We start from the raw sequence: 26,776 nt of genomic DNA, 5'->3' as shown, positions 1-26,776 counted from the left end.
AGATTTTGAATATAGCTCTAGAATCACTTCAATTGAGCTTTCAGAATCCAAATGGACTCCAAATGGAAGTATAAGCATAGATTTGAACTCATGTGGTTAATCTGAATATGCAGTTTATTTTGGGGTTTGACCATGAGGCTCGAATTTGTCTTTTTGGTTGACTTTTGATTTTATTTTTTTATATTATAATATGGATATCATCGACCTCGTTTAACCTTGTAGAGTATACTTTTGAATAGATTGAAAGCATTCAAAATATTTTTAAGAGTAAATAGTAACTTTTATTATAGGGGTTTAAATATCAATGTTTCAACGAGACTGAAAAAAGTATGATAATTATTTAAAAATATTTTTTAATCTACATTATGTTACATTAATTTAGCATAATTTAAATTGAGGTAAAATACATATTAATTGATCATAATAATAAGCAATAATTTTGTTATAAAAATAGATAAATATTATTATCAATATAATGTGATCATTGGGTGCGTATACGAAGGAACATGAGTTTGGTGAGCCCATTCTTCTTTTCCCATACTATCTATAATAATGCTACTCTATATCTTTTCAAAACTATTGAAAATATGTGTATCCATGTCGATGAAATTCTATGGTGCAATGATTATTTGATACACCCCACGTCCTTATTGTTGTCCAGTCTTGCATTTTAGTTAAGTACTTCTTATTATTTCAAAATTCTCAAGTCTGATGCATTGAAATTCCTAATCTTCTTTTATAACTGCAAAGTTTTGTATAATTAAATCAACTATCTATATAACATTAGTAATAGTGACGAATGTATCCTATAATCAACAGGTTAGATTGAAACCAATATTTTCGACACACATAAAAATATATGTTAAAAATTATTAAAACCCAAACACAAATTTACTTTTGACCCTATAATATCAAATAATAATAAATTTTTTTCCTAAAAATATAAAGATTGAACCCGTTAAAATATATTTTAAATCTATTTATTCATAATAAAAAACTTATTTTCTTGAAATCCTAAATTCACCTCCAATTGGGCGTGATTATGTCTTTCTACTAGTCGCTAACACTTAATTCGTGGGTTAATGAATTTCATAAGAGTTCGCTAGTTTCCTCAATGATTAGACTAAAATATAGTACAGTCAGACCTCTCTATAACGGCACCCGCATATAATAACACCTTTCTATAGCAGCTAACTTTTTTTTGGAACCGATTTTTTATGTTATATTTTACTTCTCTATAACAACATTTCACCTATAACAGCAACAACCAACTTTATAACAATATGCTCTTTGTAAATTTACCCCCATATAACAACTATTTTCTTTTTTGATAATATAATAATTAATCATCTTTAAAAAATAGAATATCTATGATTACCAATAATAAATCCAGAGTTCTGACAAAATATTTGATCATTTAATACACTATTACAACAAAAAAATATTATATGAATATATATACTTTCATCATTAAATGACTTTCCTTCATTGTACAAAGTCTAATTAAGCTTAGAATTTGGCAATTAAAAATGAAAATTGGATTTTATGCATCTTTTTTTCCCATAACAGTTAAATATAAATTATTTAAATGACAATGCTGTTATAGGTGTATAACAGACATTCTCTATAACAGCTGAAATTTTTTGAACCCAATAATGCTGGTATAGAGAGATTTGACTGCAGTACAAGGATATAAATGTAAATATGGAGAGCTATAGGGACCAAAACAGCAAGCTACTCTTTTTCCCCACAAAACCCATGGCTCTAAAACCCTAGCACCTTCACCAACAGAGGATATAAAAAGAAGTGTCGCCCTAAACCCTTCTCTTTACACCTTCTTCCGTTTTCTCTCCCAAAACAAAACAAAACAAAGGAAGAAGAGATTATTATTGGGCAAAGAAAAGATGTTGGTATTGTTTGAAACACCAGCAGGGTTTGCCCTTTTCAAAGTTTTAGATGAAGGAAAACTCTCCAAAGTTGAGGTGTTGTCATAACATTCATCTGTTAACCCATTTATTTCTTCTTCTTTTTTGTGTGTTTTCTTCTTTTATAGCATCTTTTTTTGTTTTTGTTTTTGTTTTTTGTGTTGCAGGATTTGTGGAAAGAGTTCTCCTCAACTGATTCTGCCAGAAAGGTAATTTCTTTATTTGTAAACCATTTCATGAGTACTGAAAATATGAGTGTTTTGATAAAAGAAACATCTTTTATGTATTTATTGGTTTGTGTGAACAGTGGGTGCAGTTAGTTTGGTATGAAATATTGTTCTTGCTTGTTAATATAACTTCTTGAATGTAACTGCATGTTGAAATTTGGAGAAAGCTTAGGAGAGATTTGTTATTCTTTCTGTTCGTTTTGTTAACATAAGCTACATTATCAGACACTCACAGCATGGTCACTTTTTTTTTTTTTTTTTTTTTTTTGGATGAAAAAAATTGTGCTTTGCTGATGTTAGGGATATGAGCTGCCTAAAGTTTTCAACTTTATGGGTGTGTTTGGTTCTAAAGAAAATGTTTCCACGGAAAATGTTTTCTTGGAAAATAAGTGATTTTCTTACTTATTTTCTAGTGTTTGGTCGGTAAACAAAAAAATATTATCCCACGAGCATTTATATGTTAACAAAACACTATGGGGTGAAATGGGGTCGGGAGTGGGGGTTGGGGGCTTGGGTAGGTAAAGGGAGGAAATTTGTGTGGAATGCTACTTATAAAACTTGTTTTCCCTACTTTTATTAAGGAAGTCATTTTCCTCAAATTTAAAGAACTTGCTTTCCTAGGGAAAATGTATTCCAAAACACTTATTAACCAATCAAACATGGGAAAAATGGAAAATATTTTCTGAAAATTGTTTTCCTTCATACAGAACACACCCTATATACATTCTTCATTGACGTGATTGGTTGGTATGAAAATAGGTTGTGAAGCTAAAAGCTTTCTCCAAGTTTGAGAACACCTCAGAAGCTCTGTCAGCAGCTACTCTGCTGATAGATAGCAAGCCCAGCAAAGGACTGCGTAAGTTCTTGAAAGCACACTGTGACGGTGAAACTTTGGGTGTTGCTGATTCAAAGCTTGGAAATGCAATTAAAGAGAAACTGGTCAGCTCCCTTTTTAAGTAATCTCATTGTTTCTTAGTAGGCTTTCGGCCACAGATTCCAAATGTTTTTACTTTATTTGGAATTTATGAAGTTGGAGTTGTATTTTGGTTATACTTTTTGCAAAGGAGAGAAGCAAGCATTTTATTTGGATTTTGTGAAGATGGAGTTGGAAAACAGCTTTGGAGCACTTTTCCAAATCTGGAATCCAACTCCAAGTTGGATTTCAAAATTTTATGACCAAACATGATTTTGAAATAAAGTGAAAAATTATTCCGGGAAAAAGTGAATAATTCTCATAGCCAAACGGCCACTTAGTTTTGTTATGTTCTCTTGTTTTTTGGCTGAAGCTAGTGTGGGATGTGTTTGCAGCAAATTGACTGTGTTCACAATAATGCTGTCATGGAATTGATGAGAGGGGTTAGAAGTCAGTTGACTGAGCTTATTACTGGTCTTGCATCTCAAGACTTGGCTCCAATGAGCTTGGGTTTATCTCACAGTCTTTCAAGATACAAGCTAAAATTTAGCCCTGATAAGGTAATTTTCTGTAAATTGACTGATTTGTTTCATGCTCTACATGATTTCGTTGTGGATATTCTTACATAACAAATGTTGGGATAATCAATTGCCATGGATAAAAAGGAAGGATAGCCTAGTGGATTTAAGGGAAAGACAGCATAGTTAAAAAAATCAATTGCTACAGAACACTTTGGTTTTGTATGCTCTAGCTTTTATCATTTCTGATAAAGCTTATACAATATTACTAGTACATCTTAAATAATTTTAGATTGTAATCTGCTGTTGGATAACATTATTCTGTACAATTTCTGATGATGCTAGTTAGTCATTATTAATTTTTTTGATAGTGCACCTTATTTGATTTCACCCTGGAAATTGTGTCAATTCTGATTCTTGAAGTTGAATTTTGTTATGTAACAAAAGGTTTACAGAGTATAAATTTACAAAAATATGAAGTAATGTTCTCCCTAAAGCATGCTGATGGTGAAACATATAGGCTGGCATTTTCATTGTTTGCGCGGCCCATTTATGCTCTTTCCATATGTATCCCATATGATGCTTCACATGTACTTTGAGTAGTGTGGTTCCTGGGAATCCGACAGTCTCTTGCCGGTTGAGGTTACGTAGTTTCCTGTAATTCACTGAACCCTTGCAAGGTCTGTTGAGCTTGTAGTGGATAAGACTGTAGTGCTTGGGCTATGTTATTGTACCTCGTGTGTATGTATTATAGTCTAACATTAAAAAGAACGTATTACAGTCTTACCATTTTCTGCCTGTTTCTGTCTCTTGAAGTTCCTCTGTATAGCTCATATATATGTCTCTTGGGTAGCAGTTATTTGTCCAATTTTGTAGTCTTGACGGCTTTGTCCTTCCGTTAAACAGATAGCAGTGTATGACTTCACTGTTTATTGCTTCAGGTGGATACCATGATTGTACAGGCCATTGGCTTGTTGGATGATCTTGATAAAGAGCTAAATACATATGCCATGAGGGTCCGAGAATGGTATGGTTGGCATTTCCCAGAGCTTGCAAAGATTGTACAAGATAATATTCTTTATGCCAAGGCTGTCAAGTTGATGGGCGACCGTGTAAATGCTGCAAAGCTGGATTTCTCTGAGGTAAGGAGTGGCCTCTTTCAAATGCTACAAATGATTTGAACTAAAAATGTAGATTACTGTTCATGCTATGTAATATTTATCATTATGTTGGCTAGCTTACCTGTTGAAATGAATCTTGTGATATATTGTAGTCCAATAGTCAATTTTGCTTTTGACAAGATGCACACTTTATTCTGAAATACATGAGACAAAATTCACACTTTTTGTATTACAATGTTTACAGATACTCCCAGAAGAGGTTGAGGCAGAATTGAAAGAGGCAGCCATGATTTCAATGGGCACTGAAGTTAGTGATCTTGATCTGGAGAATATTAAAGATTTATGCAGCCAAGTTCTGTCATTCTCTGAGTACAGAGCTCAGTTATATGATTATTTGAAGAGCAGGATGAACAGCATTGCCCCAAATCTTACGGCTCTTGTTGGAGAACTTGTTGGTGCTAGACTTATTGCACATGGTGGAAGCTTGATAAATCTTGCGAAGCAACCTGGAAGTACAGTTCAGATACTTGGTGCTGAGAAGGCTCTTTTCAGAGCTTTGAAGACAAAGCACGCAACTCCAAAATATGGGCTTATATATCATGCATCTTTGATTGGACAGGCAGCACCAAAACATAAGGGTAAAATTTCAAGATCTCTTGCTGCAAAAACTGCTTTGGCTATTCGATATGACGCTCTTGCAGATAGCCAAGATAATACCATGGGTTTGGAGAATAGGGCCAAGGTAATGTTGGCAATTATTATCTTTGGATGATATTTTTCATTTCTGCTCTTTATGAAGTCTGATTATTATGATATGCAACTTTTTTAGCTTGAAGCACGCTTAAGAGCCTTAGAAGGCAAAGAGTTGAGTAAATCAGCTGGATCTGCTAAAGGCAAACCTAAGATTGAATTTTATGACAAGGATCGTAAAAAGGGGGGGCTGATAACACCAGCTAAGGTTTGGGACCGTCTTCTCTTTAAAGTTATACTTTCTTGGTTTGCTTCCAGTATTGACTTCTCCTTCTGTAGGCTTACAATCCTGCTGCTGATTCTGTTATGGGACACACTGAGAATGAGGAGAAGATGAGTGTAGATGAACCACCATCTCAAACTGAGGAAGCAGGTGAGGAGGCCCCTGTTACTGACGGAGAGAAGAAAAAGAAAAAGAAGAAGAAATCTGCTGAAACAGAGGATACTGCTGTAGCAGAACCTGAAGACACTGGGAAGAAGGAGAAGAAAAAGAAGAAGAAACATGCAGATAACGAAGAGGAAAATGTAGAAGTGGAACAAAGTAAGAAAAAGAAGAGGAAACATGCAGATGCTGATGAGGATGAAGCAGAAACCACGGATAAAAAGAAAGAGAAAAAGAAGAAGAAGAAGAAAACTGAAGAATAAGTGTTCCAGAGGAAACACCTTTAGTATCGACAATTTTGGTATTGTTAAGTTGTACAATGATGTCATTATTCAGTTATTAGTGCTTTGTAATGCAGCCTAGGATTCTGTTAGTTAACAGATGCTTGCTTTATGCTTTTAATCCTACTGTGGATGGTTTATCCTACTGGAATTTTGCTATGCTATTTTACTTGTTTTAAGCCAAAAATGATTCCGAGTTATAGTGCGCCACAGGTACTACCATTATATTGTTGTTAAAGATCTAATTCAGTTATTAGTGCTTTGTAATGCAACCTAGGATTCTGTTAGTTAACAGATGCTTGCTTTATGCTTTTAATCCTACTGTGGATGGTTTATCCTACTGGAATTTTGCTATGCTATTTTACTTGTTTTAAGCCAAAAATGATTCCGAGTTATAGTGCGCCACAGGTACTACCATTATATTGTTGTTAAAGATCTAACTGTTTCTCTCATCTTCATTTTTATGGAAAATTGCTCTCAACTCTTGCCTAACTGACAGTGTTTCAAGTGCCTTCAGAACTGTTGCTATGACTCCAATCACAAGAATCCGTGTCATTACTCTAAGGTGAAACACACAAATTTACCTTTGTTGCAGCATGCTATGAGCAACTTCTGTTATCCTCCTGGGAATAGCCAAGTTGCATGCTGGCTCCAGGAATTTCATTAGAAGCTTGACGGCTGGTGCAGTTGCCTTTTAAGTTTTATCTAAAGAAAATCTGTTTTTTTGAGGTTGTTACAGGATCTGGTGCATTTTCCAATTTGGGTAGCTGTTTTAATACGTTCCAGTCACACTGGAGGGGAAGTGTGGAAACACTATAAATTCTCCTAAAAATTGGGGGGGGGGAAGAAAGAAAAAAAAAAAACACGTTCCAGTCCCTATGTCCTTTTCAAGTGAAAGAAGACCCGAGATCATAAGAATACATGTTATGTGCTAATTATGCAAAGCATTATAGGGTCTAACTTAACCATCTCAAACTGAGGAAGCAGGTTGATAGGTTCCTGATAGTGCTCAACCTGAAGATACTGACGAAAAAGAAGAAATTGATAGTGCCAACGGTCTTGGTATTTAGGCACTGGCGATGTTTTTGAGTTAAACCCGAGTGAGAACAGTGGGAGGAGACTTGGAACACTTCCCGGTTGACATGGGTTGCACCAGGGATCAACTCTTAGCCCGTTTGTATTTGACATGGAGATGGATGAATTGTTGCGGCATATTCGAGGGGAGCTACCTTGGTGTATGTGATTTGCATATGATATAATATTAATTGACAAGACACGCAGCGGGATTAAGGATAGACTGGAGATTTGGAGACCGACCAGAGTTTAAAGGTTTCAGGTTGAGCAGGTCTTAAACAGAGTATATGAAGTGCAAGTTTAGTGATACATCACATGAGACTGATGTGGAATTGAGGATCAATACACATGTCATCCTCAAGATAGTAAGCTTAAAGTATCATGGGTCAATAATCCAAGAAAATTGGGAGACTGACAATGATATTACATATCTTATAGAGTGGGTGAATGAAATGGAGGCTCCCATTCGGTGTCTTATGTGATAAGAAAGTGCACCTGATACTTAAAGGTAAGTTCTATAGAGCGGTAATTAGACCAACTATGTTGTGTGAGGCAGAATGTTGGCCAATTAAGAATTCACACATTCAGAAAATGAAAGTAGCAGAGATAAGGATGCTTGGGCCTCATTTGTTTGCACTTAATGGAGATCTGAATCTGAATGGTTCAGACCTTAGGCCATTAAGCGTATTTGTTTACATTAAGATCTAATCACTTATTTGGTCTGAATAAGTCTTAATCATTAAGATCTTGATCAAAGTTTTAATATCATTAAGAGGCATTTTGTATGGATAATTTTTACCACTGGCTCCACCCCATCCTCACTCCCACCACCCATCACCTATCCCAACCCCACCACGACCCCCCCTCACCCCCCAAAAAAAAAAACCACCAACACCTCCCTCACCCTTCATTATCCACCCCAAACAACCCACCCACTCACCTTACCCCTAACCACCCCACCCTACCCCTCACCACCCATCTACCTTACCCTCATCACCCCTACCCTAAATCGCACCACCCTCCCTAACCACCACCCCCACTCCCCCCCACTCCCCCCCCCCCCCCCCAAAAAAAAAAAAAAAAACACGCCCACCACCACTACAAAGCATCTTACCATTACTAGCGAACATAAATTTTTTCATTTTTTTATCAAATAATAATATTATTTTATTAAATTTGTATTTGTTTTCTAATATTTAGTTACTTTCTTATTTGAATTGTATATTTATTATGTTTAAACATATACATTATACACATTTAGATGTTGAAAAACAAACAATGTTAATCATTCAGTATTCAGATTTAGATACAACATCTTAATCATTCGGATGCAGACATCTTAATCTTAATAAAAACAAATGTGGCCTTAGATGGACGTGTGGGCACACAAGGAGAGATAAGATTAGGAAAAAAGATATACATGGATAGGTGGGAGTGGCCTCAGTGGGACAAGATGTGGGAAGCGAGGCCGAGATGGTTCGACCAGGTAAAGAGGAGCGGTACAGATGTACCAGTGAGGTGGTGCGAGAGGTTGAGAAGAGTTAGTCTAAAGAGAGGTAGAGGTAGACCAAGGAAGAATTGGGGAGAAGTGATTAGATGACATGACACGTCTTTAGCTCACCGAGGACATGACACATCTTCAGCTCACCGAGGACATGAAGATTTTTAGCTCACCGAGGACATGGCCTAAATGGAACGCATGAAGGTTAGGGATTAGGGTAGAGGGTTAGTAGGTAGTCAAGCGATTTCTCTCTTTCCTATGAGGGAGCAAGGTTCTAGCTTAGAGCACCTTGTGTGCTCCCTCTTCTACTTATCAATATCATTATTATTGTTCTAGTATTCTCTTATTCTTCAATAGTATTACTTTGTTTCTTTTACTTGAGTTATTTTACTGTTTTATTGTCAGTACCTTTTTTTCTATTTTTTTCTACAGTATTTTCACCATGGCTATTACTATTGTATTTGTAAAACCACTTTTTGAATACACTTTTTCTGAGCCGAGGGTCTATCGGAAACTACCTCTCTATCTCACTAAAGGTACGGGTAAGGTCTGCGTACACCCCACTCTCTCTAGACTCCACTTGTGAGATCATACTGGGTATGTTGCTATTGAGTTGTAAAAGGACGCCCTTAATCAGTATTTAGTGGTCTGAAATGCAACTTAAGATTATGTTAATCAACAGATTCTGGAGTGGATGCTTAATTCTACTTTGCAAGTGTTTTTGCCATGCTTCTTTTCATGTTTTAAGCCGTATGATTAATCTATTTTATTGAAATATTTGCAAACGTTTTTTCTCTTGCAAGTAGTTTGGAATCTGGAACTATTGGCATACTTCAACCAACCACCACATCTAATTAAAATTCTGTGAATTTTCCAATAATGCAAAAGTCATAAACTCGTCCATCACAAATTTAAGAAAACGAAAAGGAATACATACTATTAGCAGAAAAGATGCAGGAATACAAAGATTAATCAACTCAATAGCACTTACATTTGACACACTTATGAAGGAACACAACTAAAAGGAAAGACACGTGCAATAACTGCTACACTACATAAGTAACATTTCCAGTGAAAATCTAAACAAAAGAGAGTAGTAGAATTTATTAATTAAGCCTTGGAATCCATAACCAAGATGGTGCTAAGGTTCATAGGGTGCATGTATTCAGTTGTTCCAGTCAAGATTTGTTCAACAATGATTCTGTTAGCCCTCTCTGTTGGGTGAAATGGATCCCAAAATGCATATTCATCTCTGTTTGGGCACAAATTGGAGAAGGGCGTGCACAGCCCTATCCCATTGTATGGTCCTTGTCCACAGCATGCTATCTTTGATGTCACAAATCCTGCCCCATCCATTTACCTTCCATGTTAGTAAACCATATATGTATAGTAATTCTTTGATTATGCAATATAGACTTTTCATGAAAATTTCTAGTTAGTAGTGAATGTCCTGAATATGGAAACCTGAACTAGATCCATCATTAAGTGCTACACCTGGTCCATCCACCATCCAAAAACAACTACCTCGTGTTTTATAAATAAGTTTGGATTTAGCATTTTAAAGAATTTTTACGCTATCGTATATTAATTAACCTGTTGTAGCAGATCTTGCCCTATTTTCCAAGTTACGATCCCACTTGTCATGGATAATTAACTATATTTATCTTTTAAATGACCATATAGTGTAAAACTTCTTACACAGTACTAGTTTATAAATGTTATACGCTGTGATTTTTCATTAAGTACTACCCTCTGCTCCCACTCTTGACAGTAGATGTTAGAGAGGACTAAAAATATGAGACATCATTTAAAGCCTAGGAAGAAGCCAACTTATGTTGCTACAACCAATTATTACTCTCATCTAAACTTTTTATGCTAACAATGACAAAAGTGAGTAGGGAGTAATAGTTATGAAGGCTTAAAGTACGTACCAAAAGCTTGAGGATTAGTAATGAAGTCCAAGTGCATTTGATTTGTGTTAGCTGCAACGAAAACATGGCTGCCTATCTCACTGTTGAGGCCATTAAGCATCTCAACTAGCGCAGGATTGAACATTACTGCTGCTTGCTGCAATTCATCATCACAGTTGCCATCCCTGCTTCTTTGGGCTAATTCCGCTGGCACACAACCTAGTGGCCCTGTCCCCGTCACGATAATTCTATGAGCTCCTAACCTGTGGAGTTTCTGCATGATAAAATTAAACTCAGTATATATAACTTAAAAGATTAAGGATTTTTTTTTCTTCATTTTTTGTTCTATCGGCCGAAATTAATTATGGGCACTAGCCAAAATATACAAAACTTATACACTGGCTTTGTATATTTTATGTATATTTATGAATACAATATGTATATTTTATGCTTAATATACATAACCTATACATTGCTGGCTATGTATAACCTATTAATGTTGCTTTAAGATAGATCTTCGAATTCAATAAAGAGAAGGGGAATAAGATGGTGGTGCCAATAATGGAATGAATGTCGGGGCGGGGCGGGGGGGGGGGGGGGGGGGGGGGGTTTGTGGAGTGAAATGTCATTGTCCTTACAATGTGCTATATAAAATGACTTGAAATATAATGGTACAGCTAATAATTGTACAATAATCACATGCAGGATTTATTTCCTTTCTAAAGTAGGTCTGCATTGGTTCAATGTCTACTGCATCCTCTATCCTTCTTTCTTTTGCCCATATACTCAAAAATGCTATGGATTATGACCTACATATTCCAATCCTTGAATCCCTATATTCCATGGCCCCTTCCTCGAATGTTCCCTTTCATAAACTTCAAAATTATAGCCCAATTAATTTATTCTATATTTTTGTAGCCTCGCATTAGAACTCAAAACGTAATGGCATCCTCGTTCCTATTTTTATTTTTTTGGCATAATCAAATTTTTGGTTTACAATCTTCACATATCAAATAAATATATTTTTCTTCGAGATAGAGTTACACTATAAAATAAACTCACCGGACAAAATGTGTCGCTACACTAGCAAACTCCATCACCAAAATGGATTAATACATCATCTCTTTTTTTTCCTAGGGAGAATGCTCATTATACGTGTCAAAAAGCAACTTGAATAATTTTATTTTAGTGTCCCAATAGTGACAAAAAAGATTACTTAAATTTTCAACTTGCAAGACATGCTGTTGCTACTTGACATTATATACGCAGGCAATTTAGAGGAAAAAGTATAGTTACCTTAAGAACTTTTTTGTACTCAGAGATGATAAAGACGATATAATCAGGAAGGACATATTGGCGAGATCTCAGAGAAATAGGGATCAAATAATAGTTGTTGACAAAATCGTTGCCACCAAGTGTTATTAGAACTAGAGCCTCCTTCACTAGTTTCTTTGCCTTTTCACTCCCTACTAAAGCAGCCACTCTTTTTTGGTATTCAGCAAAGTACTCCAGCTGTTGCCCAATCCTTATAATATTTACCTGAAATAGCCCGGCTTAGTGGTGAGAAATGTATGAAGTGCACAAGAAAATGAAGATAAAAACAGGCTAAAAATGTTATATTTTGAGACTCAAACTTTTTGATTTTGACTATCAAATCGAACATAGAATCTTTAAGATTCTTTAAATAAAATTTATATTTTGGAAACTACGTAAAAAGTACAATAGGTCACAATAATTAACAATTCAAAAATATTTAAAAGACATGAAAAAATCGTGATCAAAGAAAACTCATTTGACTCTTAATCTGAATGATGACACATAAATTAGGACGAAGGGAATATTTCTTTTCGAGCTTTTTTTTTTTTTCATTTTTGGCCCGTCGGCCAAAATTAATTACGGACGCTAGCCAAAATATACATAACATATACACTTATTATGTAAATTATATATTTATTTATGTATGTTTTAATGTGAATGTGTGTGTACACACACTTAATATATATAATCTATACATTTGGTGGATATTTTGTAAATTAGATCAGCCAAAAGAAATTGGACTATAATTATCTTCTTATTTTATTTCTCAATGTTAAAGAGGACATCTAGCCAATTAGTAATAAATCAACAGCAATATATATAAACATCTATAATAAATCATTGAAGGTAGAAACTACAAAATCAATTAATGTTGCAAATAATGGTTTTGAGTGGAAATTTAAGATTTAAATAAAACTTACAAATTGAATTCCAGTGTCATTAAGTATGCCAACCCCAGCAGAAGCAAAATTGGCACCAACAAGAAGCTTTTTCCCTTGAAGCTCTGGACTCAAGTATGGTAATGTACGCTCCATCCCAAGTTTTTCACCTAATAATTACGTTAACAAGTAGAAAACAAATTTTAATAAATAACCATATATAGGAAAAAGAAAAAGAAAGAAAAAAGGATAATCCTAGCTGTGGTCCTGATAAAAATCTGCCCAAGAAAAGAAAAAGGAAATCTAATTTATTAGAAATTTCGAGTATAGGATTTGTCTTTGAATTAATACTACAAGTACGCAAATGAAATGAGACACTTCCTTAAAGATTGCCATCTGGGTATACTGATTGTTTCTCTGTTCTCTGTGTAGGTGGTAATCCTTTTTTGTATTCTTCAATTAATAGAGCAATGATAGATTTTTTATTTTAATTTGTGCCTCATACAACTGACACTAGTTATGTGAGATTTTTTTTGTCTCACAAATTTGTTGATCCAAATCTTACACTTTTGGATCCACAAAACTTTGAGTTCACTAAAGAGGACCACGTGTGCCTGCCACAGAATAAGAAAAATGGCTGCATGCATGCACACATGACACAACCAAATGTGAAAAAAATCGCCAGTTATGTAGTGGAGTAAAACTGGCAGAAATTACTTTGGAGGTTGTAAAGCTTATAGTCCTAGTAATAAAGAAAAAATAGAAACTAACAAAAAGGTGGACTCAAAGATGTGTATTTTGGAATGGAATGCAACCACACAGAGAAAGGGCCTGAGAAGTCTTGTCTGGCCATTCATGCATGTCTACATTCACATAGTCGGAACAAAACTTTGAAGTTTATAAGTTCTGAATTCTTGTACTTTTAAGTTACTAAGTTCTAAATTAATAATTTATATATATATGCAATGATAATCTATATATATATGCAATGAATTTTTCAGATAAAAAAAAAGTTTGAACTAAAGTTCGGCCGGACCGAACACTCTAACTCCGCCCCTATACATGCATCAAGCCTATGATACTAATGTGCATGACTAGTGCAATGTGTACTCTATGACTTTAGCCATGTCAAAAGATTAAAGTTTTAAAGTGGTGAAAAAAACAGATAGTTTGAAATTAAGAAGAGAGGAATTTAACTGATAATGTCAGGAATATTAAGGCCATTAGAGAATCGGCCAGTGGGACGGTGAGTTGGAAAATCAATGCCATAAGGAGGGGAATCTGCACGAGCACTTGTAGCCAAGAAGTTGTTGTTTCCAATATCAACCAATGAATCTCCAAACACAAAAAATGCTCTTCCCTCTACCACCCCACCTTTTGTTAATAGGCTCATCAAAATAATCCCAACAATGAAACTCAAAGAAAAATTAGCCATTGAAGTTGTATGGTAGGCAGCTATAACAAAAGAATAAAGAAGAAAGGTAATAGAGAGAGAGAAAGCAAGAGGCTACGTGGTGTTTCTTTTTAGAAAGAAACTAAATGAAGGGTTTTGGTGTGATTGGGAAAGAAGAGTTGCCTTTATATATATGCATTGAGGGGGTAATTAAACTAATAAATGGCTTTGGATGTTCGGTGTTGTGACTTGTAATAGAACAAATAGGTAATTAAAGAAAACGGACCACAACAACTTTCAACTGGATAATCAATGTAGACAGTTGTTTAGCAGGGGTGATTAAATGCATTTTCATTCAACTCAATGAGTTTTTTTTTTTTTTAAGTTTTAAATTGAACTTCTCAAACTTATTTGAGTATACAATAATATTAAGCAATAATGTAAAAAGATGCATGTAATCGTTCATAAAAAGTGAGATTAGTAACCTATTGAAAGTTAAAATAATTATTATCTGCACAGGTTAAAATATATTGATAGTGTAAAAACTATATACACAATCGATCTATTTTAAGTTAAATCAAGTTACTCTAATTTCTATCAATTTATTAAATGGAGAAAATATGATAGGAAATGCTTCCTCTTTGAATGACGTAGCTCGAATTCAAATTAGCCGGAGAAGTTAGTTCCTAGTAACAGGGATTGTTAAAGAAAAATGGTTTCTCTCTTTGGTAAAATTTTCAATTCGTTTGTCTCATTTCACCTTAACTTTCTGTTCCAATCTTGGTTAGTCAAAGGTGGGAAGTGGGTATGACTGTGCATGTGAATCTATTGCTTTGTTCTTTAAAATTGACTAATTGTACCGTTTACCTTATGTTGCTAAAGGTGGTTCAAAGTACAAATCAGATAAAACGGCCACCTCAACTATATTGATTAATATTAACCAGTGACCACATAGTGATATGTAGTGTTTTTTTCTTAGAAGGAAAGACATGGAACAAAAGCGAGCAAGTTTACTGTGGATACATGACTATGTAATTTCTTAGGATTTAAGCTGTGTAGCGGATAGTGTAAAGGTTTTTTTACAGGATTGATGTAATTTAATACGGAGTACATTATAGCACGTGGGTTTGTAGGCTATTATAAAATATTTTTAGTTTTATGATTTTTTTATAAGAGATTTTCATTTTTTTACATAAGAGATCTGAAAAGAACACATAAGAGTTTTGAAAAGACCATTTTCTTCTATTCTAATTGTAAGAGGACAAAATATCGCATTTCCTCCTAAAAAATATGTCATTGAGACTATCTGTACATAATTACCTTATAAATGATCTAATTATATAAACTTATTTATACGATTATGCATAGAACTTAAACTTTATCTATTGTGTGTATACCGTTCTAAAAGTTTTATGAATTCCTTCAAAAAGGTTGTTAAAAGGCATTAAATAATCTGCACCGATATTACATATATATCTTTACAAAATTGTATCACCTGACTTGGCTTGCGAAATTTAACTTGACTTATTCTATTAACCATCGATCGTATGTTAATATGAAAAATCCTAGAGGAAGATATATTCCTTCGTTAAAGGAAAAAAAAAAGAAGAAGAAGTGATATACCCTTCAGGATTTTGTGACAACATCCATAATATGCACCACTAATTATAAATTTAAGGACATGTACTTTGTCATAGCATGTGCAATGAGTTTAACATTTATTTTCACAGTATATATTTTCACTAACATACATAGATAACTTGCATATTTGCATATATCGCGCCACTCTTTTGGTGAGACCAGTGAACTAAATAAAATAAGTGAATTCAATATTAGCTCTAGGACACGCAAACACAAACAGATATCATGATAAAAGAGACGGAGCAGAAATTCATACAATAAGGGTATTTGAAAAAAACAAAAAACAAACCTACAATACCACATTTAAAATTTGAAGTTGTGAATTAATCTATATATAATATAAAGCTAGGCATAAACAAAGTGACGTGACACCTCTCTGTGGTTACAATTCCTATTTATCTTTTATCTCCTTTTTTGGCATTTTATCCCTTTTATTTGAATTTATGTGACAATTTAAAAAGTCCAAAAATCACCTCATTAATTCTCTACCTAATTGTACATTTATGTTCTCTATAATTATGATTAAATAACCCTCAACAGTTGCTAACTCAAGAAATGTATCCAGTGTATGAATAATAATGGGATACCTATTCAGGTTAATAATGACACCTTATTGAAGAAATGCAACAATTAGCTAAGGAACAAAATGATTTCTTGAGGGGAAAAAAAAAACTCAAAGGTTTCTAACGTGGAAAACCTTTCATTTATGACTTGAAAAAGGTTAAATTTACATCTCTAGCAACAACCAAAAAAATCTGGAAAATAAAAACAATAATAATTTTTGTAACGTTTCCACCATCTTTAACTTCTCTGCAATTGTTTTCACATGGTAACTTTGAATATGGGAAGAATTTGATGCCATACTAGACCCTATATATCTTGAGAATAGTTGCTGCATCTCCTCCATCATCGTTCTTCTACAGTTCTACTCTTACCATGAAATCTTCTACTGGTATTTTCCATTCAATTCTTTTTTCTCTCTCTCTTTGTGTTGCAGTGTTTTGTTTGTTTCATTTTCAGCATATTATTCATATGGAATATTCTCTTTTTATGTACTCAAGTTAAAGTATGGTGATAGCCTTAGTATGTATGAAAATCATTCCCTTTCCTAGGATATATGCATAGAGAAGTTATCATACGTATCGTGCGGTTGCAACAGAAGCTTACCGAAAGCAACTGAAGGTCAAAATGTCACTCTTTTGCACTATCAGAAAAGAAAAGAAGCTAAATCAAACAAAAGTTGATATGCAAAAAGAAAATGATTTATGCTATTGAAATCAATTTTCATCAAATCATGTAGATGAAGTTTTGGATAAGTCGTGTATTAGTATGATATAGTCGTTTATTAGACTAATTTTGTATCCGACTCTTTTATGTGAATTTGTTTCACAACTTTCCTTTTTCATATATATATATTCACTAGTTATTAAAATAATTTTGACTCCCAGTTACTATTTTATTAGATTTTTTTTAGCTCAAGGAAATATACAGTTTATATATAATAAAAAGAATTAATTATATATATATATATATATATATATATATATATATATATATATATATATATTCACTAGTTAGTAAAATAATTTTGACTCCCAGTTGCTATTACATTAGAATTTTTTTTTTCTAGGTCAAGGAAATATACAGTTTATATATAATAAAAAGAATTCATTTTTTCCTCTTTACATAGTGTAAATTAACTGACGAAGAGATCACATTAAACCCCATTAACCCAAACTTCTCTCCACCCCTGCTAAAGGAATACTGTTTACACTTGGAAATTTTATGGAGAAATTATTAAAGGTTGCGGTGGAGTAGTTGGAATATACCAATTTTCTATCAGAGATTTTGAATTTAAGTTCCGTAAATTGAGAACTTCTTGCCAGGAAGCGGCTTACTTCTTTAATGGACTTATCCAACACAAGTTTTAAATAATCGGATCAACAAATTTTGAATATTGGATGCCTTTAAAAACAAAAATAAACCCCTTGTGATTTTACTAGCAATTGCATGTGAAAGGTTTTTGGATAGTTATTTGAAGAAGATGACGGAAGAGGTGATGTAACAAGACGGTTACAATCTATTAAATTGTTGCTAATCTCTCACAAGAAATAAGTGATTGGAAGTTAGTGACTATTTTCAAAGGCATTAATGGCTTGATTTGGAAGAGAGCATTCAAACACAACTAATCAACTACTCATACTACTAATAATTTTATTTTTTCTTCACCGAACCGCTTCTTTTACTGCCCATGTGCTTTCTTCTAGCTCGTTAAAGCTAGAAGAGTTACATTTTTGAAAAACATGGACCCTTAGCCAAGGAACTAAGAAGAGTTACATTTTTGAAAAATATTTTTAAATGTTTAAATATTAATTTTATAAATAAACAGCTACGTGTATTTGGATAAAAGTGTTGATGTGTTTAATAAACCGGTGTTGATAAGCTGTTCCTTTGTTAGAATGATAAATACACCTTAACTTTTTGTAAAAAAAATATAAATTTAGAAGTATCCTTGTAAAATATGTGGAGGAGCGATTAATACGGAGTGAAGAGGAAGTAGGAAATTTAACTTGAGAAAGATATTTTGAGAATTTGAAAAACTGCAAGGATAAAAATTAAAATATTTGGTCAAACTAAAAGTGCTTATAAGCTGAAATGTCATAAGTTGGGATGACTAGGTTATAGCTATTGGCTGATTATGGTTTATAAGCACTTAAGTACTTATACTACTTTGGTGTTTATCAAACACCTAATAAATTAAAAAGTACTTATAAGTCAGTTTGACAAACTTATAAGCTTAGGCAAATTGAGTTCCATTTCTTTTATCTCTTTAAATTTCTTTTTCCTTTTTCCTGGACGGTCTTTTAAAAAAATCTCTTTCTATTAAAAAAAAAAGAGTTAATTCCCTAAGTGGTCACCTAAAATTTGAGAATTGCCTACTAAAAGTGGTTTTCTTTTTTTATTAGACAATAAAATCATTCAACTATTACTATTTTCATTAAAAATAAAAAATACTACAAAAGCTCCTATGAAAGCTCCATTCTCTCTAGTTGACATGCTGTGTCATATTAAAGTCCTATTTCTTTTAATAAAATAAACCTATTTAACTCATATACATCATACAAATTTAAATAGCCAACCCATATCTATACCCGAAAGACCCGGTTAAAAGAACTCAATGATGTATGCATATATAACTGGTAAAAAGTAGATCTCCACCTTTTCAAGATAACAAATTGTTACAGAAAAATATTTTCTCGACCCAGTTTGCTAAGTGTGCTGGTTCAAAGCTCAGGAATAATGGTTGGTAGTCGTCTTATGGTTAGGTTGCTATTTCTAACCCCTTATTAATTATCTCTTGCATTTGGATTGACTTATTGTTTTATAATTGTTGTTGCAACAATAGTGTTCAAGCTAGCTTATGTGCAACTCAATCTAAACTAGCTTACATGTAATTTAACTATTTCACTGTATACATGTTACCTTCCACTAGTAAAAATATCGAATATCTATATACTTGTTCCAAATGATTAAAGAGTTATTCTTCTATTGAGGTTAGAACTTAGAACATAAATTAAAGGATAAATTCCGGTAAACAACTCTACAATTTACCCTAAATTCTTTTGACATAAATGGATGAACAATATCTTTCGAATCATTTTGAAAGAAGAATTGCTAAGTAATTTCCATTTACGAAAGCGTAAGGTTGGTTGCTTTTATAAAATTGGAGTAGGAAAGTTCTTTAGTTGTGCATGGTTAGCACTGTTACCTAGTATATACGGTGAAAAACGTTTTAAATGGAAAACACCTAAAACGCCCAAGTGCTTGACGTCGTTCCTCCTTCTCATAGCAAGGATAATTTTAAATTTATAATTTCTTGAAGAATTCTAAGGGTATTTAGTTATTTTAACCAATAAAACAACATCAATTTTAGCAGTTAAAACTTATCCGCTAATCCTAAATTGAACTTCTCTTGAAAATTAAAAATCTAATTGATGAGTTTAAGTTTGGAGTTCGAATTTTATTTTCGTCAATCGTACATGTCTACTCTGATAAGTTCAAAGCAAGAATTTCTTTATAATGGCGTCATCACGATTTGGACTTGATAATATTGCATGACCACTTTATCTATTTCCGTTTTACTTCATTGCATGTTCGTTTTTCAGCAAAAAAAAAAAAAAAAGAGTTATCATTGCAATTCAGAAGTTCAATTAATTCAAAGTTTTAGTTGAAAAATAATTCCTAGTTAATGATGTGACTTAATTGATGATACTCTCTTTGATCTCAAGTATCAATCGTTTTGATAATTGAATTTGTTTCTAATCATTTGTATTCTAAAAATAAACAAACAAAGCACCCCCCCTCCCGCCCCACAAATTTATCGTTATTGTTCTAATGCTTGATTATTTTTTTAACAGAACCCTAGAAGTTGTTATTTGTGTATTTCTTCCATTGTATTAACAGTGATATGATACTAAAGGGCACAACTCATTCAAGGCCTTTCACTCGTAGCCAAGCTAAATAGCTCCAAGCCTTGCAAGCTATGTTCATGCAAAGAGCAACATTGGAGGCACTTGAAGGACACCACACGAGGGTGAACAATGTGTGGGTGATAGCTTGGAGCGAAGATGAAGATCAAGGCGAAAGAGTGGAGGCCACAAAAAGTGGCTAGTGGCGGATTGAGATGGAAAAACCCATTTTGGACTATATTTGCAAAGGTCACTTTTGGACCTTAGTTGTAATAAATGCAAACTATAAATAGGAGCCTTAGTCATTTTCATTAGGGAGTTTGGATTGATGATAAACATAACTTTGAGAGATAGTTTGTTTAGTTGAGTAGTCATATATCTAAGAGTGTGCTTTCTTAGTTGTTAATGAACCCTTTTCCTTGATTTTTATATTGAGTTTCTCACTTGTGGAATCATTTGGGATTACTCTTTGATGAATTTCAAATAGTATTGGTGCCTTCAGTTGGATTTGATTGAGAGGATTTGGTATCCAATCCAAATTTGCTTATAAATCCATTACGAATTATGTCTTACTTCTATCTTATTTTCCTGGCATATACTTTATTGTTGTTTTCTTAGAGTTTTTACTTAGAAATTATATCATTTGGTAGTGGACAAAGTATGTTCCTTGATCATTGATGGTGGGAGTTGTACCAACGTCGTGAGTCAATTGTTAGTTGAGCACATGAAGTTCCCTACAAGGAAACATCCTTGTCCCTACAAGCTCCAATGTTTCAATGATTGTAGTGAAGTAAGGGTAACCAAGCAATCCGTTAGCAAGTTTAGCATTGGTAGGTATCAAGATGAGATCCTATGTGATGTTGTACCAATGCAAGTATGTCATATATTTCTTAGAAGGTCTTGACAATTCGATAGGGATGCTCAACATAGTGGGAGGACCAACAAGTACTCATTTGTATTTAGAGGTCGGAAGCATACTCTTGCCCCACTAACCCCCTATCAAGTCAGTGAGGACTATCGAATCATGAAGGAATTCCGAGAGAGGGTTCAAAAGGAGGAAACAGAGGAGCGTGAGAAGGAGACCTTAATTGCCCAAAGAGGAAAAGGGTCGGCTCAAGAGAGGTCCAAAATGTGTATAATTGCAAAGCCAAGTAATTTCTTGAAGGGCCTTGATGAGAGGCGTTCATGGTGTGCCTTTACAACAAGTATTCATTATTCCATGCTAACTAAGATACTAGCACTTTCCCTAGTATTATTTCTTCTCTTTTGCAAGAATATGATGGTCTATTTCCGGAGGAAATGCCTAAAAGATTGCCCCTATTGAGGGAATCGAAGACCAAATTGATTTTGTACCCGGATCTCAAATTTCAAACAAACTGGCCTATAGGAACAATCCAGAAGAGACTAAAAAGTTACAAAGGTAGGTTGAGTAACTCCTTCAGAAGAGTCTAGTAAAAGAAAGTCTTAGTCCATGTGTCGTTCCGGTGATCCTAATTCCAAAGAAAGATGAAACATGGAGTATGTGCATTGATTGTAGAGCCGTCAGCAAAATAACGGTAAAGTATCGACATTCCATTCCTATACTTGTTGACATATTGGATGAGTTATGTGGTTCAAGTGTGTTATCTAAGGTTGATCTTAGAATTACCTATCACCAAATTCATATGAACACCGGTGATGATTGGAAAACTGGTTTTAAGACCAAGTTTGGTCTCTATGAGTGGCTTGTCATGCCATTCGACCTAACCAATGCACCTAACACATTCATGAGGGTGATGAACCATGTTTTGAAGCCTTTTATCAACAAGTTTGTTGTTGTTTACTTTGATGACATTCTTGTGTATAGCAAAACCATTGAGGATCATGTAAGCAATTTGAGGCAAGTGTTTGACGTTTTGTTGCACGAACGGTTGTTTGCTAATCTCAAGAAGTGTTCCTTTTGTGTTGATAGAGTGATATTCTTGGGCTTTGTTGTGATTGTGAACGGTGTGTAGGTTGGTGAAGAAAAAGTTGAGTCCACTAGGCCAACTCCTCAAGATGTAACAGATCTAAGGAGTTTCCATGAGTTTGCAAGTTTCTATAGACGATTTGTGAAAGGGTTTTGCACCATCGCCTCTCCCTTGGCCGAGCTAATAAAAAGGAGGTTCTTTTTGTTTGGGGAGTTGAGGAAGAGAAAACATTTGAAGAGTTTAAGTCTATGTCGAGTTCTTCACCATTGTTGCTATTGTCAAATTTTGAGAAGACAATTAAAATTAAGTGTGATGCTTCTGGAGTTGGTATCGGTGGATTATTGATGCAAGAGGGCAAACCATTGACTTACTTTAGTGAAAATCTCAAGGGCGCGCCTTTGAATTACTCTACTTATGACAAAGAATTGTATGCTCTTGTGAGAGTGTTGTCTCATTGGCAACACTACTTATGGCACAAAGAGTTTGTGATTAGATCGGACCATGAATCCTTGAAGCACTTGAAGAGCCAATCAAAGCTAAACAAGAGGCATGTGAAATGGGTGGAATTCATTGAGACATTTCCATATGTGATCAATTATAAATGAGGAAAGGAGAATGTCGTAGCAGATGGTTTGCCTATAATGTTTGTGTTGCTCAATACTATGACCTCTAGGATGATGGGCTTTGAGGGCCTAAAGAAGTTCTATTATAAGGACTATGACTTCAAAGAAATTTGTGAAGAGTTCACTCAGGGGAAGAGCGTTAACCGGTTCCAACTAGTTGATGGGTTCTTGTTCAAAGATGGTAAAATGTGTGTTCCTATAAGCTCATGGAAGGAGTTGTTTGTGAAGGAAGCCCATAGTTGTAACACCGTATACTTTTGCGCTAAGGTTTGACCTATAATATGGTGATATAATGGAACCAATATGGGGAGGTGTAGGAAGTGTATTGAAACCTAATCAATTCATAAGAAGAGTCTTGGGTCAAAGCAAAGTCAGAAGCCACTCTACGGAGTATGTTTTCTAGTGAGTTTATAAAAGGGTTTACTTCAAGCAACTATAAACCACTTATTAATTGGGAATTCGGGAAACCTTCCTTCATGAAAGTTGTAGCCCTTTGAAATACATTTCCATCCAAATATAATAGAGGTCAAACAGACATCTATACAAAATGTTATAACCATTTTACTGAAAGGACGCAGAGCAGTCCGCTGGACCTAAATGCCTCGCAGATGGCATTATGTGGATGCGTTTGCGACGCATTTGGACCCAAAAGTTTCCAGGTATTCTATTTAGAAATGCATGGTGAAACGCTCCAGCAGTTGGCGAAACGCTCCCACGTTTGGCGAAAAGCTCCCACGTTTGGCGAAAAGCTCTAGCATTTGGCAATATGCGGTGCAGAATGCTAGACCGTATTGGCTCCACCTATTAAACCCCACCAGAACATGTAATTTTCTTAAATATTTCATTCTACTTCCTTTTTGTCCGAATTTTTGAGGAGAAAAGACCCTAGAGCTTCCCAAACCTCCTAAGGTGAGTTCTTCCTCGAACCCCAATTATTATTCGATCACATTAACAAGAATTACACTCATATGCGGATTATTAACAAGATTCTAGTCTACAATCTTAGGGTTTTCAAGAAAATCCTTCTCAAGGTTTCAAGTTCCGATTCTTGGGGTTGTTCTTCAAAAGTTCAGACTTTTCCTTCAAATATTGGAGAAACTAAGGTATGTAGGGTTTCTATCCACGTGTGGGAACAATTTTGTTCTTCCCATGCCACGTTTGATCCATGAAACACGTTTTCCCCACGCCATGTTTGATCCACTAAACACGTTTCGCCTCACAATCAATATTATGCTCTAGTTTATGATAACCCTAAATACATATATACAATATATCATACATATTCTACAGTTTGGTAAAATTGTATTCATGATACATCATTATGATTGTCATGAACCTATCCGTAATCTACGAATGCTCATTCTTTGAATTACATGGGTTCTCTAATTACTATTCATGAACCAATATTAGTCTACTCTATGAATGTTACATGTTTTCATGCTTTACACAAGTTATATTAAATATATATATATACATGTCGTATTATACTTACAAGTCATGTTCACAACCCATGTTTACAAGTCATGTTCACAACCCATGTTTACAACTCAAGTTTACTAGTCATGCTTACAAGTCTTGTTATACAAATCACAGGCTCATATGCCACCTATATTCATGTTCATGTTTTGAGAGTTGCATCGATTACCAAGAAGGTTTAATACCTGAAACTACGTATGCCAGCGTAGGATAAGGGTCGCCCCTCTAAGTTAGGATGATTCCTTCATGTTTCCCATTGTCGGATATCTTATGGATCCATTCATGCCATGTTCATGTTTTGTACCTCGGGAAAGTACAAGATGACTTAGTTGATCGAGCAGAGATCAGATGCCATGTGGTGGTTACAGGTTAGTTTTACTAATGCTCTCCCACAGATATATATGTACTTAAAAGTGTTTTACTCATGTTATATTATATTCATGGCAGAATTTATTCATGTTCATGCTCAACTTGCAGTTACAGTCTCAGTTCCAAATTACTTCATGTATATTACGGTTCGCTTTTACGCGGGTTAAGACATAAGAGTTACTACGAGGTTGTTGGTGCTCTAATTGGATTTTAGTATTTTTAGAGTCGCCACCTAATTTATTAAAGGAAAACTAGTAAAACCGGATAAAAGATTTTCAAGCAAGAGGGAAATCTTTTGGTACAAAAGTTTCGAGGTAAGGTTCTGGTGATCCCCTAGGAAAGGTTTTACGCACCCTAGTATTAAAGAATCTGTAGAATACGGTTGACCTACGAGCTTCAATATGTGATTAATGTACTTATTTCCTTAAAAGTGTTTAATTTTCCGCCAGAAAATGTTATTTCATTCATATCATAATTTCAAGAAAAAATTCAGCAAAAAGTCCCCTTACAAAAGAGTTTTTTGGATTTGAAAATCCACTTAAATGTTCAACTCACTTTATTACCAGACTAGGACACACTCGGGATTTCTCCCGAGTAGAGTCTCTACTACTCTAGTCCTAATAAAATGAGTTTAGTTCTTACGGGTTTTTATTTTTTATATAAGAAAATATGGAGTATTATCTCTATATTTATACATGTATATATGTAAGAAATAGGAAAGTTTTATTAAGTTCAAATTTTTATTTCTTTTTGAAGCCCATAAGGTCAAACCATATTCCAAGCCCAAAGTCCATCACACCTCAATCTTGGTCCAAATATATTTCCCTTCATTTTCAGTCCGTTGAACTTCCAGGCCCAAATCAGTCACCATTTTTTATCAAATTTTTACTATCAGATTCATACTAAGTTCAAAACCCATTTCCAGCTTCAAAATGTGCAGATCTTTTATCTTTCAGCAAATCGAATCCATGTTCAAAAAACGGTTCTTTGAGTTTGCAAAAAACCTTATTACAACCCAGTTTAGTTTCAAGAAAATATCAAGCAATTTGCCCGTTAAAGTCACGGATGATAGCCCAAAATTTCATTACGTAGCCATTTTGAAGAACCATTAGAGGTTTCTCCCCCTTTTTTTTTTAACTTAACCAAAATCCTATTTTTTCATTTTTTACAACTAACCGTGTCATTAAACCAATTTGAAAAATTCAAATCAAGCTAAGTTTTGATTTGTCACACGAAAATTGATCGTTATCCCCCCTTTTTTTTAAAAGGTTTAGCAACTTCCTAAAACACTAAACGTTGATTTCCTAAGTTCTACACATGCATAGGGTTCCAATATTTTTTGCTAAGAGTTTTTACAAGTACATATACATAAACAAGTATAGAGAGAACATAAAGGAGGAAAGTTTAGGTTGGTGGGCCTACCCAAGCCCACCAGCAGTGTTTTAAAAGGCATTATTGGGGAGAGCCCTGGGGCGAGGCGTACCAAAAATGCACCGAGGCGTACAAGCCCCAACCTTCGGGGCGTTCACCTAGGCGTAAGCCCCGGGAACTTTTACAAATTTGAGCCAAAATTATTTAATATTTTTTTTTAAAAAAATGTTAAATATCCAGTAATTAACTCATAGTAAATTCTCAAACTAAATATTTCAAAAATTCAAAAGTTTTTTCTAATCATTTATCCTAATTTCATAAGCTTTTCTCAGTGTTGTTTATGGAGTAACATATACACTTTACACCTTTATATGCAAAGTAAACTACAAAGCAAATAGTTTTGTCCTCCAATTCTTACTATCTTCCATGTTTGAATTTTCCTTCTTTATGCTTTATTTTATTCAAGATTTTCTTAGCATTCTTCAATTTATTTTTTTCAAGATAGTTTTTAGTTTTAGAATTTCTTTTGATATCACTCTAGTTTAGATAATGTTTTGAAGACTCCACTCTGACTATTTGTATTATAATGAGTATTAATTTATATCTAGTTTTAGGTTTTAAAATAATAACTTTATATTATTGTCAATTTTATTTTTGAATTATTAGGATAGAGTATCGTTTTGTCAAC

The 26,776-nt window shown here is 34.2% G+C and overlaps 2 protein-coding genes across 2 annotated transcripts; one reads left to right on the top strand and one right to left on the bottom strand.

The window, feature by feature from the left end:
• The first annotated feature begins 1,758 nt into the window (after positions 1–1,758).
• LOC132613821 (probable nucleolar protein 5-2) lies at positions 1,759–6,342 on the top strand. The gene is made up of 8 exons (XM_060328080.1): positions 1,759–1,982; positions 2,093–2,134; positions 2,912–3,091; positions 3,461–3,625; positions 4,525–4,725; positions 4,949–5,446; positions 5,534–5,662; positions 5,734–6,342. The coding sequence occupies exons 1-8, from the start codon at positions 1,905–1,907 to the stop codon at positions 6,097–6,099; spliced, it is 1,659 nt and encodes a 552-aa protein (XP_060184063.1). The 5' UTR covers positions 1,759–1,904; the 3' UTR covers positions 6,100–6,342.
• A 3,238-nt stretch (positions 6,343–9,580) lies between these two features.
• On the bottom strand, positions 9,581–14,358 carry LOC132615825 (GDSL esterase/lipase At5g33370-like). The gene is made up of 5 exons (XM_060330415.1): positions 13,995–14,358; positions 12,840–12,967; positions 11,899–12,141; positions 10,624–10,876; positions 9,581–10,035 (listed from the first exon to the last, which is right to left on the bottom strand). Exons 1-5 carry the CDS (start codon positions 14,230–14,232, stop codon positions 9,803–9,805), a joined length of 1,095 nt encoding a protein of 364 aa, XP_060186398.1. The 5' UTR covers positions 14,233–14,358; the 3' UTR covers positions 9,581–9,802.
• Positions 14,359–26,776: the final 12,418 nt, after the last annotated feature.

The sequence above is a fragment of the Lycium barbarum genome, chromosome 10 (assembly GCF_019175385.1).
Source record: "Lycium barbarum isolate Lr01 chromosome 10, ASM1917538v2, whole genome shotgun sequence".
NCBI classification, from domain to species: domain Eukaryota; kingdom Viridiplantae; phylum Streptophyta; class Magnoliopsida; order Solanales; family Solanaceae; genus Lycium; species Lycium barbarum.
The sequence above is the reverse complement of the archived record's forward strand: the minus strand, read 5'-3'. Positions and strand labels throughout refer to the sequence as shown.

What these genes read in the sequence shown, in the direction of transcription:
- LOC132613821 (XM_060328080.1), top strand. Translation starts at nt 1,905, where the DNA reads ATGTTGGTATTGTTTGAAACACCAGCAGGGTTTGCCCTTTTCAAAGTT. An exon ending in TAAAATTTAGCCCTGATAAG is followed by an intron (nt 3,626 to 4,524) that starts GTAATTTTCTGT and finishes TTATTGCTTCAG; the next exon opens with GTGGATACCATGATTGTACA. An exon ending in GGCTGATAACACCAGCTAAG is followed by an intron (nt 5,663 to 5,733) that starts GTTTGGGACCGT and finishes CTCCTTCTGTAG; the next exon opens with GCTTACAATCCTGCTGCTGA.
- LOC132615825 (XM_060330415.1), bottom strand. Translation starts at nt 14,232, where the DNA reads ATGGCTAATTTTTCTTTGAGTTTCATTGTTGGGATTATTTTGATGAGC. An exon ending in AGTACAAAAAAGTTCTTAAG is followed by an intron (nt 10,877 to 11,898) that starts GTAACTATACTT and finishes TTTATCATGCAG; the next exon opens with AAACTCCACAGGTTAGGAGC. An exon ending in TACTAATCCTCAAGCTTTTG is followed by an intron (nt 10,036 to 10,623) that starts GTACGTACTTTA and finishes TGGATGGGGCAG; the next exon opens with GATTTGTGACATCAAAGATA.